Genomic DNA, 17,645 nt, shown 5'->3' with positions numbered 1-17,645 from the left:
CCTTATTGCCCGCCATCACTTTGCCCCTGTGTATTTTTCCCCTCATATAAAAGCAGCATTTTACCCCACCAGCTTTTCCCACTAGCCAGTATGAGCTTCACATGTCTTCGTTCCTCCAGGGAGGTTTCACTCCCATTGTTACCATTTTGGAGTATTTATTTTATTTTATTGCTGTGACATAAAACGCTAACCCACTTCCCTTGAGTGAATTAAAAAAAAAAAAAGAAGGGCCACAGCCACCTGTCAGCAAATGGAGAGAAACCTAGACAAGCCAAAGAGGAGAACACAAGTCTTTGTGGCCAGGGGCTGGCTCGCCTAATGGGCAGCCCCAGAGGGAAGGGCAGCTGAGTCTTACTGTTCGTTCCTCTCCATAGGAGCAGTGACGAGGGTGTTGGGAGTCATGTGTTCTTCCTCTATTTCTGTTCGGTGTCGGCTATCAGTGGCCGTTTCCCGGCTGTTCGATGTGTGAGTGAACACTGTGCGGTGCACGTGAACAGCAGTGCCGTTCTCGGGGAGCGTTGCTAAGGAACCATCAGGGAAGCTAATTTTAAATGTCTGCACCAGCCATCTTTGCATTGCTGAGTGCCTCTGATGTATTGATTTTAACACATAAGAACCTTCTCTGTCTTCCCTCCACCCCCACGCCCCCCACGTGCCACCCTCGTCTCCATCATGACGCTCTGGGCTGTCGTCTCTACCTAGGCGCTGCAGTTCAGGAGAAGACCACGAGCTGGTTGGCCAAAAATCAAAGGCCCTCCCCCTTTATCCTGTCAGCTTTTACGAGCACGTACTATGCACTAGTGGAGGCTTAGGGATGCAAACAAGAAGGGCCCAGTTCCTTGCCTTCATGGTGCTTACAGTCAACTGAGGAGGTAGACTTCAGAAGTTTCCATTACAGTAGAGTGTTATGGCTATACTGGACAGGTCTAGGACATGAGTGAATCCCAGAAGCACCCTTTGACCTAAATAGGAGGGGTTCAGCTTAGGCACAGCAAGGGTCTTCTTCAAGATGACACAGAGAGAACTTTGGGCCCCCCATGTAGCACGTTATTTCCAGTGACCTCTACCTGTCCCTTGAAGGTCACAGATGGATACCTTGCCCCAGCCCCTTCAATGCCAAGCCTGTGTACCTGCTCCGTGGGAAGTGAGTGGCTGCAGTGTTGACGCCCTGGGCTTTTCCAGGGCATGCGGCTCTGCTTCCCTATAGGCAACCTTTTTGTGCTGGGCCTCTGACCCATCCTCGTTATCTCGAGGGTGAAGGTCTTTGCACCCTCTCCCCGCATCCCCCTTTTAGTCCCTGAAGCTAGATACCACATGGGTACGGAAGAAGTCACCTAGAAGAGGAGAAATAGATTTCTTCTGATATATTTGGCAGTTAGCATCTTTGATGTTAAATTCACTTGTATAATGTTGATTTACTTTTATGGAAACTTGGAGAACTTCAAGCCACCTGGATAGTGTTTACTAAATCCACTCTAATGTAAGCACTTTCCCTGAGTGCTAATCTTGAGTTCTCAAATAGGGGATAAGGAGGCTTTGTTTGACCAATTCCATTAACTGAGTTCCTACTGGTGGCTTGAGACAGGTTTTTTTTTTTTCTGAGGAAAACAATCCAGATCTGGCTATTCTTTCTGTGATGCTGTTACCTTGACATTTTTTTTCTTTTTCACTACTTCCTCCCAAATTAGGCCTTAAAATTGGGCCTTTACTATTAGGCACCCAATTCCAACCTGTGGGGGTTCTTTGCATAGCACCAAGCAATTCCAGCACCTAGAATCCAACTCATTTCAGACACCACCTACCCAGAGAGAGCATCAGATCTCTTGCGGGCTCTGTCCCGCAAGACTGCCCCCAAGACCCACTTTACTTCAGAGACCAGTTGCAAGTTCGGTTTATCACCTGGGCTTCTGACTCCCCCCTCCCACACACACCCCCACTAGAGACATAAAGGTTCCGACGATCCCCTTCTTCAGTTCAATTAACTTGCTACCGCAGCTCACTGAACTCAGAAATATTTTCTCCACCGGCTCACCCTGTACTCTCAAAGGTTAGAACTCAGGAATCCCCAGATGGAAGAGAAGAGATGCGTAGGGCAAGGTAGAGGGGAAGGGTACAGAGCTGCCTGCCGTGCTCCTTCCAGGTACCCTCCCCTCCCAAGCACCTCCACGTCTTTACCAGCCCAGAAGCTCTCCCTCCCCAGTCCTTTTGGACTTTTAGGGAGGCACTGTGTCATAGGTGTGACTAATTAAATCATTAGCCATTGGGGATTACACTAAAGTCTCCCTCCCCTGGCACACAACCCCCAGGCATACCTATGGGTTTTCCAAGACTTGCCTGGTTAACATTACAAACGATACCTTGCTGCCTCTCTTCACAGGAAATTCCAAAGGTTTTAGGAGCTCTGTGCCCACAAGGGGATTAAGACCTAATACATAATTCTAAATCACAGTAGCACGCCCTTTTCTCCTCAAATTCAAATGAATAAAAAGTCTCATCGTAAAAATAGAATGGAAAATATATATGTGGTAGGGGTTTCTTGGGAGCATCTTACCAATTGGGAGGTATGTTGGGTTGGTATTAAGCAGAAAATTTTGAGTCTTAAACGTCTTGGGCTTACAGACCATTGCAAATGGAAGCCCCTTCCCCCAAGGTCATTTTAACATTTCTGAGGACCCAAACTGTGCTTTGAACCATTATCCATACCAGAAGAAACATTTTACATCTCAAACTGTATTAAGGATATAAAATACATTGTGTGTGTTGTGTGTGTACACACACATATGTATGCACCATGTATATACATCATACATGAATGTGTCTAGTGACATACATATACAAAGATCATAAACAAAAGATTAGTGAACCGACACTTACTATACTACAGTCAGTTCACACTGTTTCTCTGTTTCATGTATTTAAAAATAAAATGCTGGTTGCAACCCACTAAGTTGGTTTTCAGATCCAGTGGTTTTAAAAAATATTGATCTGATTGATCTTGGCATTCTTTGCCCAGGTGCCCATCATTTTTAAAAAATTAACTTTTTGGGGCACCTGGGTGGCTCAGTCATAAAGTCATCTGCCTTGGGCTCAGGTCATGATCCCAGGGTGCTGGGATCGAGACCCACATCGGGCTCCCTGCTCAGGGGGAAACCTAATTCTCCCTCTCCCACTCCCCCTGCTTGTGTTCCCTCTCTCGCTGTCTGTCAAATAAATACATAAAATCTTTTTTAAAAAATTACATTTAAAAAGTTTCACCATGGAAGTTGTTTCTGCCAAGACCTTCCTAATATCTTAGAGGACATCGTGCTTTTAATCTAAATCTGCCACCCATGTTCCCATTGCTGTGTTAGGAAGAATGAAGTTCACAGTTGCTACAGCTGTTTCGGACAGCTGTTTTGAGTAACTCAAAACAGATGTCAGAGCCAGAGGTCTGCCATTTAATGGAAATGTGCTATTAAATACCACCTCATGGTTTACTTAACCCTGCTAGATAATTGCCCACAGAGGAAAAGACTTTTTAAATAAAATATTACGCTCTTCACATATGCAAAGTATATCAATAGGGGAGTTTTGCATTTTAAATGTACAACTTTTCTGTTACCCTTTGCCACGGTCTTGACACGTCAGGCTCAAGTCTTAAGACATCAGCTGATCCTCCCTTTTGCATTTTCACTCCCGAGTCCCTGGAAGCCTGAAGCACCAAGTTCTTGGCCATTTGGCAAGTTAAATTAAACGCCTGATCTTATCTCACTGGCCTTGCTAAACTGTTACCCAAATTAATAAAGGGGTTTCATGCTCCTCCCTCTAGTAAAAAACTGGTAGCCAACACTGTCCTGCATAATAGCTCTATAAATTGCGGGGTGTTCAAGGTGTGAATGTGCATGTGTTCAGTTTTATGCTGATATCTTTCCTGATTAATCTCTAGACATAGCTATTTGCAACCACTTGAGGGATTTCAGTGGCTCGCTCTGTATTGAACACAGAACATTAGCCAATTTTTAATCTATTTACTACCACTAATGTGTCCCTCTGTCTATAAATATACTTAGAAGTTGAATTCTGCTGTAATAAAAATCATTATCTCCTATAAGGCACTTTCTAAATCTCCACCCTTATTCTATAGGAACAGTACATGGGTAGAATGTGCGATAAACATATTTTTAAAACAAACAATTGAAGTGATTTGTCCCTGTGTCTCTGGTCGTTTTGCATTCTGGCAAAGGCATTTTCATATGTATGTGCGTTTCCGGAAGAGACGCTTTCCTGATCAGTGGTATGGTATTGGCTTCTCTAAACATGAGGTGCCACTATATACTAATTAGTGAACAAATGGGGTCCAAGATAAGATCTTAGTGCATAAGACCATTCAGAACACAGCTAACGGTGCCCTGCAGGTATGTCTTTTGTGACCTGTGCCATACTATTTTTCTCCCCAACATCCATACCATCCTCTCTCATAGGACCCACCCGTCCCTAAAGCCCACATACATTCTGTTAAATGCCTCTAAATTAGCCACCCAACAGCTGTGCGAAAACTGCCATCTTCTAAGATTCAGGTCTTGTCTCTGGTTCTTCTATGGAAGAACAGCATCAAGACGAGCTCACATGTCCCGTTTTCGGGCACCACTCAGCTGCCTGTCCGCTTCCATCAGTTTTGAGCTGTTACTCCTTTATACCAGGGACCAACAAAGTAAATGTCCAGGAGCCACATCCGGCCCACTACCTGTTTTTATAAATAAAGTCTTATTAGAACACAGCTACACCCATTGATTTGCATGTTGTTGATGGTTCTTTCTCACTCCCAGCAGGGAGTAGTTGTGGCAAAGTTGAACAGTTGCTTTGGAGACCGTGTGGCCTGCAAAGCGTAAACTGTTTACCGTCTGGCCCTTCACACAGAAAGTTTGCCAACCCCTGCTTTACGCAGTCTTCCATTCTAGCTCGTTCCGTACATAACGGTCACAGACTTCTCAGTGCTGATCAACTTGGAACTCAACAAAACTGCTTTTGAATTGATTTGTGTATTCATGTCCATATTCACCAGAGATCATACATGTTTCCATATTTAAAGTATAGCCATTAGAATCTTCTTTCACTTTGGTAAAAAAAAAGAAATCCTAAAAAGGGACTCATTCTTTGTTAACGTTTTCAGTTAGTGAACAGAGATTAAGAAGGTACAGCTACTCCCCACCCCCCAAAACAGTCATGTCCCGAGATTCTAATCCTGAATAATGAATCCTCTCAAGTCACACTGCCTGAGGAAAGTTGACTTCTCCAGACGCAGAACTCCCCCGGCATATTTCCTTTTTCTCTTGATTCATTTCCTGACAGCATACCCACATTGCCAGATGGACACCCTAACTGAAGGTCTAAGGAAACTCATTTCCAAAGAATGTATTCATGAAATAAAATTTATCTGGCACTTGTATTTTTTTTTTTTTACTGGTAAACAATGTTTTTAAGTGGCGCAACCAAAATAGCCTCTATTCTGTCAGTGTAGAAACTAGTCCAATACAAGGGAAAATACTATTTAACTGTCTTTAAACAAAAAGCAGAACTTCCATTGGTACTGTGCTGGTGACCACATCGGAACCAAGTGACGAGAGCGGATTTTGAAAGAGATTAGGATTAACAAAGCTCTGGAAGGGCCACGGTATGTGAAACATGGCTTCTGAAGAAGCACCTGAAACAAAACCCAAGTCATTTGCTGCATATTTAGCAGTGGCCGGTGGATACTGAGCTCAGAATATGGCCTGGTGTAGAATAAAGATATGTAACCTTTATCACTCAGGAAACCAATAATTACATTTTGAAACTGAATCATACTGCTCTCTAACAACACTCCTTCCTGAAGCTCTTACGTTTTAAAAATAGACCAAGGTGAAGACCAAAACAAGTTACCAGCTCTTGGCACACGAGTTAACAGGGTGACAGTGAGGGCCAAGTTACCACAAACACCAAAGGACTCTTGACCATGATCTAGTGGCTACCTTACTAATTCAGTTCAATCAGCATTCGTCAGAAACCCATAGTATTGAGGTACAGTTGGTACTAGGGATACAGAGGATGGATAAGCGATACATGGGCCCTGGCCTAAAGGACTTCACAGTCTTGTAGGGGAAGGGAATGAATTCTACTACCAGACAGTATAACCACCAAACACAAAGATGCAAAAATACTTGATAAAGGAGTGGAAAGGAATGGATGAGTAATTCATGCTGGGATAAGTAATTCATGCTGGGATTTGTCTGAGCTATTAAGAATGAAATGATGTGGGGCACCCGGCTGGCTCAGTTGGTTAATTGACTGCCATCAGCTCAGGTCAAAATCCTGGAGTCTGGGATTGAGCCCCACATGGGGCTCCCTGCTCAGCAGGGAGTCTGCTTCTCCCTGTGCCCTTACCCCTGCTCATGCTCTCTTGTTCTCTCTCAAATAAATAAATAAAATCTTTAAAAAAAAAAAAAAAGAACGTTACGGATATTAGGGAAGGTATGTGCTATGGTGAGTGCTGTGAAGTCCGTAAACCTGGCGATTCACAGACCTGTACCCTGGGGGCTAATAATACATTATATGTTAATAAAAAATAAAAAATTTTAAAAAAGAATGAAATAATGTTCTCCCTCCCCTTTTTTCCTTTCATCTGGTATGGGCCTACCACTGGCAACACCACAACTAGGAGCCAGTACCCCTTTTTCTCTCTTTTCCCTCGTTTGAGGAATGTCATGAATATCTTGACCGTGCTTACATGATCAAGCATGCAGTTTTATACTTTTATTTTTATTTTTTAAAGATTTTATTTATTTGACTGAGAAAGATCACAAGTAAGCAGAGAGGCAGGCAGAGAGAGAGGGAGGGAAGCAAGCTCCCGGCTGAGCAGAGAGCCCGATGCGGGGCTCGATCCCAGGACCCTGGGACCATGACCTGCCCGAAGGCAGAGGCTTTAACCCATTGAGCCACCCAGGTGCCCCTATACTTTTTTTTTTTTAGATTCAGTTATTTTAGAGAGAAAGAGTGGGGGTAGGGGCTGCAGAGGGAGAGGAAAGAACCTCAAGCAGGCTCCATGCTGCACATTGGAGCCCAACGCAGAACTTGATCCAGAGACCCTGAGATCACGACCTGAGCAAAAACCAAGAGTCACTCAACTGATTGAGCCACCCAGGCTACCCTGTAGTTTCTATACTTACAAGAAATTTTTGACTTACTCGGGAAAATTAAGAAGGAAGAGAGGGAGGGTGGGTCAGTGTATCTTAGAAGTTTTAGACTGTGAACTTGAGTTGTGAAAGATTTCTTTTGGAATAGTAGCGCCATGCTTCTGTGGTCTGAATGAGTAGCCCTCACATTGTCCCAGGGTGCATTAGTCCTTGCAGCCTTCAAGCATGGGGGGCCCTGGGGGGACAGGAGATGCTGCACAGGGTCTCCCACAGCTCTTTTTTTATCTGCTCTAAATCCTGGGCTTTCACCTAAGATTGATGGTCTCAGGAAATGTACCATCACTCAATTCAGAGTCTTAAAAACAGTATTTCACTTGAAGGCCCTGGTGATGAGAGGAAATTGCAAGCCCCAGATGTGCTAGGTATGGTCAGAGGTTCCTAGTGTTCTGTCCGATATAATTATTACCCTAGAAAACTTGACCAGAACCTGCTTTTCAAAAGTAAATAAACACATACAGTCGGAGGATTCTCTAAAACAAACAAGGCCAGTGAGTCGTCAGCAGTCTACTCTCAAGGCTCCTGGAATCTGGTGAATTATGAGGAGGAAGTTGAGGGTTCGTTCCTAGATCTGGCTCTGTGGTTTGCCCGTTAGTGGGACTCCTCTCTTCGCCCCCCGCCCGTTGTTTTCTTGTTGTTTTTTTTTTCCTATTTTCTCAAGTGCCCCCAATCTCATCATGGGCGTGCTCAGCTTCTACCAGATAGAAGGAAATCTCCCAAGGGGATGGGCTCTCGCCTCTGTGGCATTTCGCCTTGCATTTGGGGTGCAGACTTTGGCGCACACATCCACTCCCGTTTATGTTTCGGTGTACTGTCGAGAGTAAAGAGATTGAGATTTTTGGACGTTGAGCTTGAGGTTCTAAAGTTGTCCTGGAAAAACAATGCTCAATTTGTCAGATTCCTACTCTGTGCCAGCTTTTCATCCGGTTGAACACATGAACTCTATGGATTCTGTAAGTTATGTCTCCTGGATTGTGTTACCTGTTTACACTGATTTTAAGTGTATGTAAAGGTTATTTGACTGGATGTGTCCTTCGGGTTCTTTTTGTTTCTGGTTGTTGTTGTTGTTTTTTTTCTTTTTTCAGAAGGGAATAAATGAATTGTCTTCTCAACTTTTGTTTGGTAAAAGCAGCAAAATTGGTATGAAACTGTATATTTATGCATTTTTTTCCTTTCTGATATCTCTGCCTCTTCCTCTCTCCATTATTAAAGGAAGAAATACCCCTGGGAAGCCAATGAGAGAGGTTAGTGAGACTCAGGCTCACAGCCACGGCTTCTGTGTGTCTCATCGCGCTTTCTATGTTTGGCGTTTGTGTAAGAATTGTGTGTATGCACGCGCATGTACGTACTACATGTGTCATCACGTAAGGATGGTAGTCACCTCTCCACTTGGAGCTCATGAGGAACATTCTTCAAATGTTCATTGCCATTGTCATCACCATGACGACAGGACCAGGGGGTTGGGGAACAGGAATCTCTATGAAATGGCAACCCTTGGTAGTCCCTAGGTCGTTAGCCCACAGTTCATCATCTGTTGCCATTTGTAACACAAACAGAACCCTCAGCATAAACTTAGCCTCCAACAGAACTGAGGAGTCCTCAAGTTTCTGTGTGCTTTCAGGACCCTAGCATTTTCTGCCAATGCCCTGGGTTTTTTATTCTTCTGGAATGACTTCATTTTGTTTTTGTTTTCTTTTTTCCTCATTCCTACACTCCTGTCCCACTCTAGCTAACATTTTTTTTTTTTGAGCACTTACTGTGCCAAGCACTGTTTTAAGCACTTGCCATCTTTTTCATGAGGTAATCTTCATGCCAAACCTCTGAGGTAGGTACTCCTATCAACCCCATTTTACAAACTGGGAAACTGAGTCAGTGAGAGAGTAAGCAGTGTCTTCAAGGTGACAGAGCCAGAATTTGCATCCAGGCCATCAGGGTCCAGGGCCACACTCTTCTGCTGAATTGCCCCCTGAGAACAGGGTGTCGGAAAGACTCACATCACGTCAGCTAGCCCTTTAGAAAGCGCTCTGTTTTCACGTGGCCTTTGGAAACCCAGGTAGAACATAGAAAGGTTAAAAACTGAATGTTGGGAGTCTTGAGAGGTTTTTAAGTGCCTATTTATGGGTTAAAAGGGGGTAGGGTACAATATTATCGCTGAATGTGGTGTGAGGCTTTTCAGGGAAAGCTGCTGCATACTTTTATCAAACAGCATCTGAACAGTTTCCTAATCAGAGGGCTAGTAGATGACAGAGTGTTGACTGACAGCCCAAGGGAAACAGGCTTGTCCTTACCAAGAGTTTAGCATGAAGGATGCGAGAAGGAAAGCTCTTCCATGGGTGGCCATAACATCCACTATTCTGGGAGACTGGATGAATGGGGAGAGAGTGCTGACATGAGAAGATTCTAGATCCTTAGCAACAGGCTAGACTGGAGGAGTTCCTGATTCATTTAAACATAAGGAGTCCTACCGGAAAGTCTGCCAACACCATGCCGTGCAAGTCTAATGAATTTAATGATCCTTTAGTGTTTTTGCACCAGTGCTCTCTTCCAAGGCTTGGGACACTGGGCTCCTAGGGAGGGGGGAGGGATAGGCTGGGAGGAGAAACAGGAAACGAATTGATGAAGCAGTGAATGCTCCTGATGGTTTGCCTGGCTCACATACTTCTTAGGTGAGGCTTCTTGGGTTCATTCTTATGGTAAGTGCCCCTTACAATTTCTCTTAAAGTTTTACAAAAAGCTGCACCTTAATTTAGAGTGCCCTGAACATGTTTCTCTCATGAACAAGTGAATCTTAGAAAACGCCAGCCCGTGTATCATTCAGGTCACAGAGGCATTTGGAAACTTTATTACCTGAGCCGTATTCCAGTCAGATACGTTTCCAGAAAACCCCAGAATCAAAGTGATGTTTTTATTGTTAAAAAATCACCTCAAAGGTACAGTAGATCAGATAGTTTTTCAAAGATTAAATTATAGAGAAGAGAAATACAAATTTCACTACCCCGGCTTCGCTGTGGCCAAGTGAATGCTAACCATTTGTTTGGGAACTGTATTTAAAAAAAAAAGAGTGCCAGATTGCTTTTGAGGTCTTGGATCTCTGCCAGAAATTCTCAATTCCAGTCACTGCCGAAGAAAACTACTCCTTCAGGCAGTGGTGGCATGGGACTAAATGGGTTGCAGTTCACGCCAGCTTGGAAAAACATACCGCTGCCCTCATGTTCAGTGCATGGTGTTTGTGTTCAATGATCCTCACTTAAGAATGGATTAATACTTTCTATGGACGCATTTTTATGTCAACTTGTGCCTGAAGCGGATTGAAGATGCCTATAGTCCGGCCTCCTTCTCAGGGCCTCTCACGTTCATAGTATGAGATTTTAATTTTGACTTTGGAAAAATCTGTCAGGTAAAATTAATGACCTCACTGATGTTTTGCCTTCCACACATGGATAATAGAACCAGGATACAGATCTGTTTTCTGTATCCCTATCACACTGTAGTTTTATGCCTCCACTGGATTGAGTTACGATTCTTTGCAGCAGTATTCTGTCAAAGGGATAGAATATTTTTTCTGGCTCTAATGAACACCTCCGTGAAAAACACTGCTGTCATTATTCTGGTGAAACAGGTATTTATAAATAAAGTAACCGAAGGCATACTATAGATACAGTGAGGGGACTCTGAAGGTGGTTCTTTTTTCTAGTGCAGGGAGAGCCTTGAGGTCATTTGTGAACATTTAAAACTGTCCGGACAGGTGAAAGGCCACCTCACATTTTGTGGGAGGGTGTGTGGTCTATTAAGAATAACCAACCTCTCTTTTTACCCAGTCACTCTTTAAATATCAGATACCCCTAGAAATGATGCCTCTGGAGAGTCTCGAGAGCTTTCCCTCCGGGTAGTAACTGAACATCATTTCAAGGAGTAGAAGCACCGCATGGCTGTGTAATCTACAAAGCATTTATTCATGAATTGCATGCCACACTCCCTAGCCCGCAGGTTTAAGGAGATACTTTTTGATTATCAGTAATTTCTTTCCTGTTCAGTTTAGGTTTTGAAAGACATTCTCTACCTCCCTGGTGGACTCTACTATAGTTAGAGGGGAATTATGAGAAATAGTGTGACTTCTGTCCAGGTATCAGGTTGGAAAGGTCTTGGGTTTTGTTTATACTGGCTTCCTTAATCACTGCTAAAACAGCAAGTCATTGAAAAAATTCAGGCCATCCACCTGTTTTCAGTTACACGCGAATAATAGGGTAGAGCTCCCAGGGTTGCTGGGCTGTGCAAAACAGATACAAAGGAAGCCCTTTAGCCTGGTGGCATCAGGTACTAGGTGGTGCTCTTGGCTCTAAGGAGCAGCAGAGAACCTTCTGGGTCCTCCAGTGGTTTTTATGGTTTTAAAAAGCCGAAGATGACTTCAGTTCTTCACTGAGGGCTGCCATGCTCCCAGCCCGCTCTATGAGTAGAACACCTGCTTTGTCCAAGTTTTCCTCTTTGCCATCTCAAGCAAAATTCCATGTGACTTTTAAAAACCTGATTCTCACTGAAACTGCGTTGATGAAGGTCCACAAGATTTGCAAAAGTGATCACCTTCGTGTAAATGGCCGAAGGGTGTGAAACTTAGTAAGTCTTAACTTGATCTGGTGCCAACACTGGGTAAGTGCCGGCCTCTGAATCCTTTTCAGACCCTCTCTCTTGAAGTAAATACTAGAACAGAATTCCTACCCTAGTCTATCTTTACTTTTTACAGGGATTTTAACAATTATGAGAATCCGTAAAGTTGATACATGGCAGGGTAATAATAGCCTTGTAAAGCATTTTTAGTTCTAAAGGCAGTACTCCAAGAAGAGAATGATTTAGTAATGTCCAAGAATTAAAATTAGCTATATAAAAATATGGGACATATAGGAAAAGGCAAGTCATAAAGCAGGTCTCAAATTAGCTTCCTCTAGGTTGGAATTCTGCCGCAGAGTAGCAGGGACATGGTGCTGCTTTTGGGCTCCATGCTGGGGGATCAGTGCTAGGTCATGTCACATTATTATTAAAAGGCTCTTCTGATAGTTAACCTCCATTTAGGAGGAGAACAAAAGTAGATTCACCGGATACCCAAATCCGTGCTCTGCATGGGGGTCATGTTGAAATTAGGCTCTAGAGTCACTTGGAATGAAAAGTGATTTTTCTGAGGAAGCTTCCAAATTCCAATGTTAATATACAAAGAGGTTGATTCAAGAGTTTGTTTTTCAATTCAAGTAAAAGCAGAGAGAAAACAATCTCCACCGTAGCCTTAAAAGTGAGCCGGTGGCTTGAAAGAGCATGGAAGTGAAGATCCCGTGTCGTGGTCATGGTGGCAGTGATGAGAATGGTGATGACCATACGTAGTGGCACTGGCAGTGGTGACAGTTCTGGGGGCGGGGGGTAGTAGATGATAACCGAGAATTCAAGAACAAGGGCACAGTAAGTCCTCTCCCACGATGAGGCGGGGAAAGTCCATCCCATCGAGAGATGGTCCTGTTCCAGTAGGAACCTTGTGCTTCTCCGTGGAAGCCTCCGGCTAGAGGCTTCTCCCGTTGGGAAGATGAGTGCACTCTCTGACACTTTTCCACTGAAATGACCATGGCAGCCTGATCTGGTATTAAGCTGATACTAACAACGTGGAATGGCTTCATTAACAAGGCTTTGCTTCTTCCTGGAAATGGGTGAAAAACCGAATCCTGTTGTGTAGACCCTCGGTGCAGCTTCTGTGTTGTCTTCAGCTAGAGGTGGGGAAGGATCTCCCAGATGGTGAAGAGTCAGGATGATGTGATCTGCACCTAGTGTCACGTCTCTCTCTCTCTTTGTTTTCCAGGACACAATGTAGGAAGCCTTTTCCACTTGGCAGATGATTTGGGCAGAGCGATGGAGTCCTTAGTTTCAGTCATGACAGATGAAGAAGGGGCAGAATAAATGTTTTACAACTCCTGATTCCCGCATGGTTTTTATAATATTCATACAACAAAGAGGATTAGACAGTAAGAGTTTACAAGAAAAAAAAATCTATATTTTTGTGAAGGGTAGTGGTACTATACTGTAGATTTCAGTAGTTTCTAAGTCTGTTATTGTTTTGTTAACAATGGCAGGTTTTACACGTCTATGCAATTGTACAAAAAAAGTTATAAGAAAACTACATGTAAAATCTTGATAGCTAAATAACTTGCCATTTCTTTATATGGAACGCATTTTGGGTTGTTTAAAAATTTATAACAGTTATAAAGAAAGATTGTAAACTAAAGTGTGCTTTATAAAAAAAAGTTGTTTATAAAAACCCCTAAGAACACAGACACACACACACACACACACACACACACACACACAAACTTTGAGGCAGCGCATTGTTTCGCATCGTTTTAGCGTGATATCCATATGAAATTCATGGTTTTTTTTTTTTTCTTTTCTGGCCTCGTAAAGATAGGACTTCCTCTAACACCACATCTGACTACATCACTTTGCCCTTTCTGGAGACTGAGTGGGACTGGCTGTGGGTTCTCGCTTTCCACATCTATATGTCTAGAAGTATGTAAATACTGTAGGTATATAGATAAAATAGACCGGACTTTCTAGAGACCTTTGAAACTTCTTGTTCCAATGATCTGGCCACTTCCTCCCGAAAAGAGATTGCTTCTGGTCATCCAGGCTTACCTGCTTGGTCTAGAAGGAATTTTCCCCAGAGCCTGAAACCAGGAGGCAACTCCCACACTAGAACATTGTCTGGGGCTCCAGCTGTTTCTCATTTGAAACTTTCCACTGACGGCTACGGTACTGAATTTTTTAAAAAGGGATGTAGGAATGAACACACGGGACTCACTGTCCAAGTAATCCTTCAGCTGGGACAGTCAGCTTCCCGCTGCTGCCAGTGCCTCCATCTACATGTAAGGATGCTTCAGTGGAAGGCACGACATCAGAAGACATTTTTAACTCAGACAGTAAGGAGGACTTCCTTGTAGGGCTGGAGGGCTGTGGATTTGCAGCCAATCCCCGGGAGGGAGGGGGCCACTCTTGAAGTAAAGGATTGGATGAATGTTCATAACCATACATAGAGATCTTTGTAATTGCAATGAAATCACACTCTTCCCTCACCTCACAGTGAAAGCAGCAGTGGGTAATTGAGGGCGTTTTGCTTGCTTGCTTGCTTGCTTTCTTAAAGATGTTTTTTCCCCATCACAAGGAGTTTTTAAATGCCACAAGACTTCATTTAAAATAGCCCTTGGGAAGGTGTGTAAGAGCCTCATCACGGTGTGCTCCTGTGAAATCCCCACCCAGAAGCCCGTGCGTGAGCTTTGTTTCCTCTCTACTTCCCATTTCTCTACAAGGAATTCCACACAGGTCTGGAAGGGGAAACGTAGATGGATTCCCATGTTCCAAAGGGTACTCCAAAACCCTTGCTGGTGGATGAGGAAGGTTAGAGACACAAACAAACATTGTTCAAAGAGAGAGTAACCCATGAGGACTAACTGGTAGGAACAAGTTTTACTCTCTTGTCTTCTTAGGCTTTCATTTGTTTTTAATCATTCACTAGAAATCACCGTGTGACCTGTTGTTTTGCAAATCTGTTACCTCTTAGGTCAGTGTCATTAACTTTGCAGAGTGGGTTTGTCTATTATTTTATTAATGATAATTAACATGCTTCTCATGCTATTTCTACCTCACTTTGGTTTTGGGGTGTTCCTAATAATCGTGCACACTTGATTTCACAGCCCCACTACTTGTCCATCGTGTGAACATTTTTCTCCCACTTTTCCCCCCACTGTCATTTCCGAAAGAAAACCCAAAGCTCTAAGGTAACAGAATGACATAAAGATTTGGTTTTTAGTCGTGCATTTCTTTTTCCTTTATGTGACACTGGACTTTTTCTTTTCCCTGTGGATTTTTTTTTTTAACCACAATTAAAAGCAAGGGGTTGTGTTATTTCATACTAAGCAGTTTTAAGTTTCATTCTAAAAGCAGAAGTAAATAGAGTGCATAATTTTGTTTTAATCTTTTCATTTTACCTTTTAGACATTAGTTCTGGAGTGAGTCTTAAAATTTTTGAATAAGAACTGAGAGCTTTATTGCTACGTTTTAAGCATAATTTGGACATTATTTCGTGTTCTTTATAACCACCAAGTATTAAAACTGTAAATCATAATGTAACTGAAGCATAAACATCACATGGCATGTTCTGTCATTGTTTCCAGGTACTGGGTTCTTACTTGGGTATCCTAATATATTGTGTTTTAACACCAACACTGTAACATTTACTAATTATTTTTTTAAACTTCAGTTTTACTGCATTTTCACAACATATCAGACTTCACCAAATATATGCCTTACTATTGTATTATATTACTGCTTTACTGTGTATCTCAATAAAGCACGCAGTTATGTTACAAAAAATGTGTCAAATACGGTATTTTGTCTTTGATTTTTAATGACATAATACAGTGATATGGTTGACGAGTGAAAAATTGAGAAAGCCAAGTGGTGAAAATACCTTATTCCCACATCATGCACACTGGCCTGTGAGCAAATGTTAATTTCTTGTGTCTCCTTCCAGACGATCACAATCGTGAAAGCAATTACAAACACACGGTCCTACTTTTGTCCTCTTCTGACACCTGAGATAGCTTTCTATGCACTTGGCTCTGTACCTTTTTTTTTTAAATTTAGGAATGGACTCAAGATCCAGCCATTCTTATTTATATCACAAGAAATGTTTCCATCTCAATACGTAAAATGCTTTCTCGTTCCTTTTTTTAATAGTTGCACAATATTCCAGTGTAGGTTAGTGGGATACCACTTAAGCTGCCCTCTTCGGTGGGACATGTGGGTGGTTTCCCGTCTTCTCCAGAGACAAACAGTACTGCCCGTCTTTTGTGTAGTCATGTCACTCATGCCAAAGTCTTATCTGTGGGATGCATGCCCACAGGGGAGATTTCTGCTGGGGCAGATCATTTTGGTGCAGCAATAGTCACAGAGCTCATTCGGTTTCCTGCTTCATCCTTGAAAGCAGAGGAATTAACTGGTGTGTGATTTACATTTGCTTGTCAGAGTTCATTGCTCTTTTACTGTTAACACACCAAATCTCGGGGGCAGTCAGAGCAATAGGAGTCTCACCTAAAAGGATACCCCAGAACCGGTTTGGGGGAGGGTAGCCTTACCTCAAAGTCATGATCATCAGGACTAGAGGGAGATCCCCTCGCCCCTGCCCTGCTCTGCTTCTGTCCTAACTGCAGAGGCGGCAAGGCAACGAAGGAGCCCATTTGGCTCCCCTAAGGAGGGGTGACGTTTGCCTCTGACCGCAATGCATGTTTGCCAGCAGTGTTAAGACCCCAGGGGTCCAAAGACATTGTGAAGTCCACCAGGTGAAATCTAGTGATTCTGTAAGAGGGGAGGGTCAAGCTCATTAAGAATGATGCTGAGTGAGTATTACAGCGTTTCTGCTAGGAATCACCTGTTCAGTTTCTGAAGGTGGGCTGATGGCGCCGGCCTAAGCGAGTACGGTCATGAAAGACGGCTCCTGGAGTCCACATACACCAAGACTACTACTCACCGTATTTCAATCCACCCTGGGTCCCTCCTGCCATTCCCCAAACCTGCCTTTGCTTGAAACACCCCAAAGGGCTCTCTGGATGGCATGAAACTAGGTCACCGAGGAACCCAACACTTCTCCACGGCCACCGCAACCGCGTGTGGACTCTGAAAAGGGTGTTTTGGCTTTCCATCCCACACTTGACACAGGCTGGGGGGGAAGGGAATTATTTCAGTCAAAGTGTAAAACGGATCAAGCTGGTACAGACCGTGCATCAGCAAGCAAAATGTGTGTTTAAGGGAAAGCATGCAGACGAAGGGCTGTATCCTGTGAGCAGGGATGGCATTCCCTGAATCTAACACTGAATGGTGGCATGGATACCAGGATGAGCACTGGCACACTTGCGGACACTTTTCCTTCAAATTAAGTGTAGCAAGGACACGAACAGAATTCTTTACCACAGTGGCATGACCACTAGAGTAGACCAACACATTCTCCATCACTCCATGGACAGCAGAGTGCTCCGAGCTCATGGACTTACTTGATAACAATGAGAGCAGCAACATGTCAGACTTGCCATAATAAGCAAAATTTGTGTGTGTGTGTGTGTGTGTGTGTGTGAGAGAGAGAGAGAGAGAGAGAGAGGTTTGGGGATGTTTGAGAGTGGCCTTTTCTTTAAAAGATTTTTTTTTTATTTGAGAGAGTAAGAGCACAAGAGTGGGGGGAGAGGGATAGGCAGACTCCCCACTGAGCAAGGAGCTTGATGTGGGGCTCGATCCCAGGACACTGGGATCATGACTTGAGCCAAAGGTAGACCACGAGCCACCCAGCTACCCCCAGAGTGCCTTTCTTATATAGCAAGGGTTATATGTATATAGTCACATGAGGCTTAAATTCTATACCTACAT

The 17,645-nt window shown here is 43.4% G+C and overlaps 1 protein-coding gene across 8 annotated transcripts in view; it reads left to right on the top strand.

The window, feature by feature from the left end:
• Positions 1-15,602, top strand: part of DMD (dystrophin) — a 2,197,254-nt gene extending 2,181,652 nt beyond the window's left edge. For 5 of the 8 annotated variants that reach the window (XM_032883124.1, XM_032883125.1, XM_032883122.1 and 2 more), the window contains one exon: positions 13,039-15,602. In XM_032883124.1, the coding sequence (XP_032739015.1) occupies positions 13,039-13,136 (98 nt within the window). In that variant the 3' untranslated portion in view covers positions 13,137-15,602. Of the gene's footprint in view, positions 1-8,417; positions 8,450-13,038 lie in introns of all 8 variants that reach the window. The other 3 variants (XM_032883126.1, XM_032883129.1, XM_032883128.1) reach the window with 1 other exon arrangement.
• Positions 15,603-17,645: the final 2,043 nt, after the last annotated feature.

Source organism: Lontra canadensis, unplaced genomic scaffold (assembly GCF_010015895.1).
Source record: "Lontra canadensis isolate GAN:19392208 unplaced genomic scaffold, GSC_riverotter_1.0 scaffold86, whole genome shotgun sequence".
In the NCBI taxonomy this organism is placed as follows: Eukaryota; Metazoa; Chordata; class Mammalia; order Carnivora; family Mustelidae; genus Lontra; species Lontra canadensis.
Note: the sequence above shows the minus strand (reverse complement) of the source record. Positions and strands in the feature narration are given on the sequence as shown.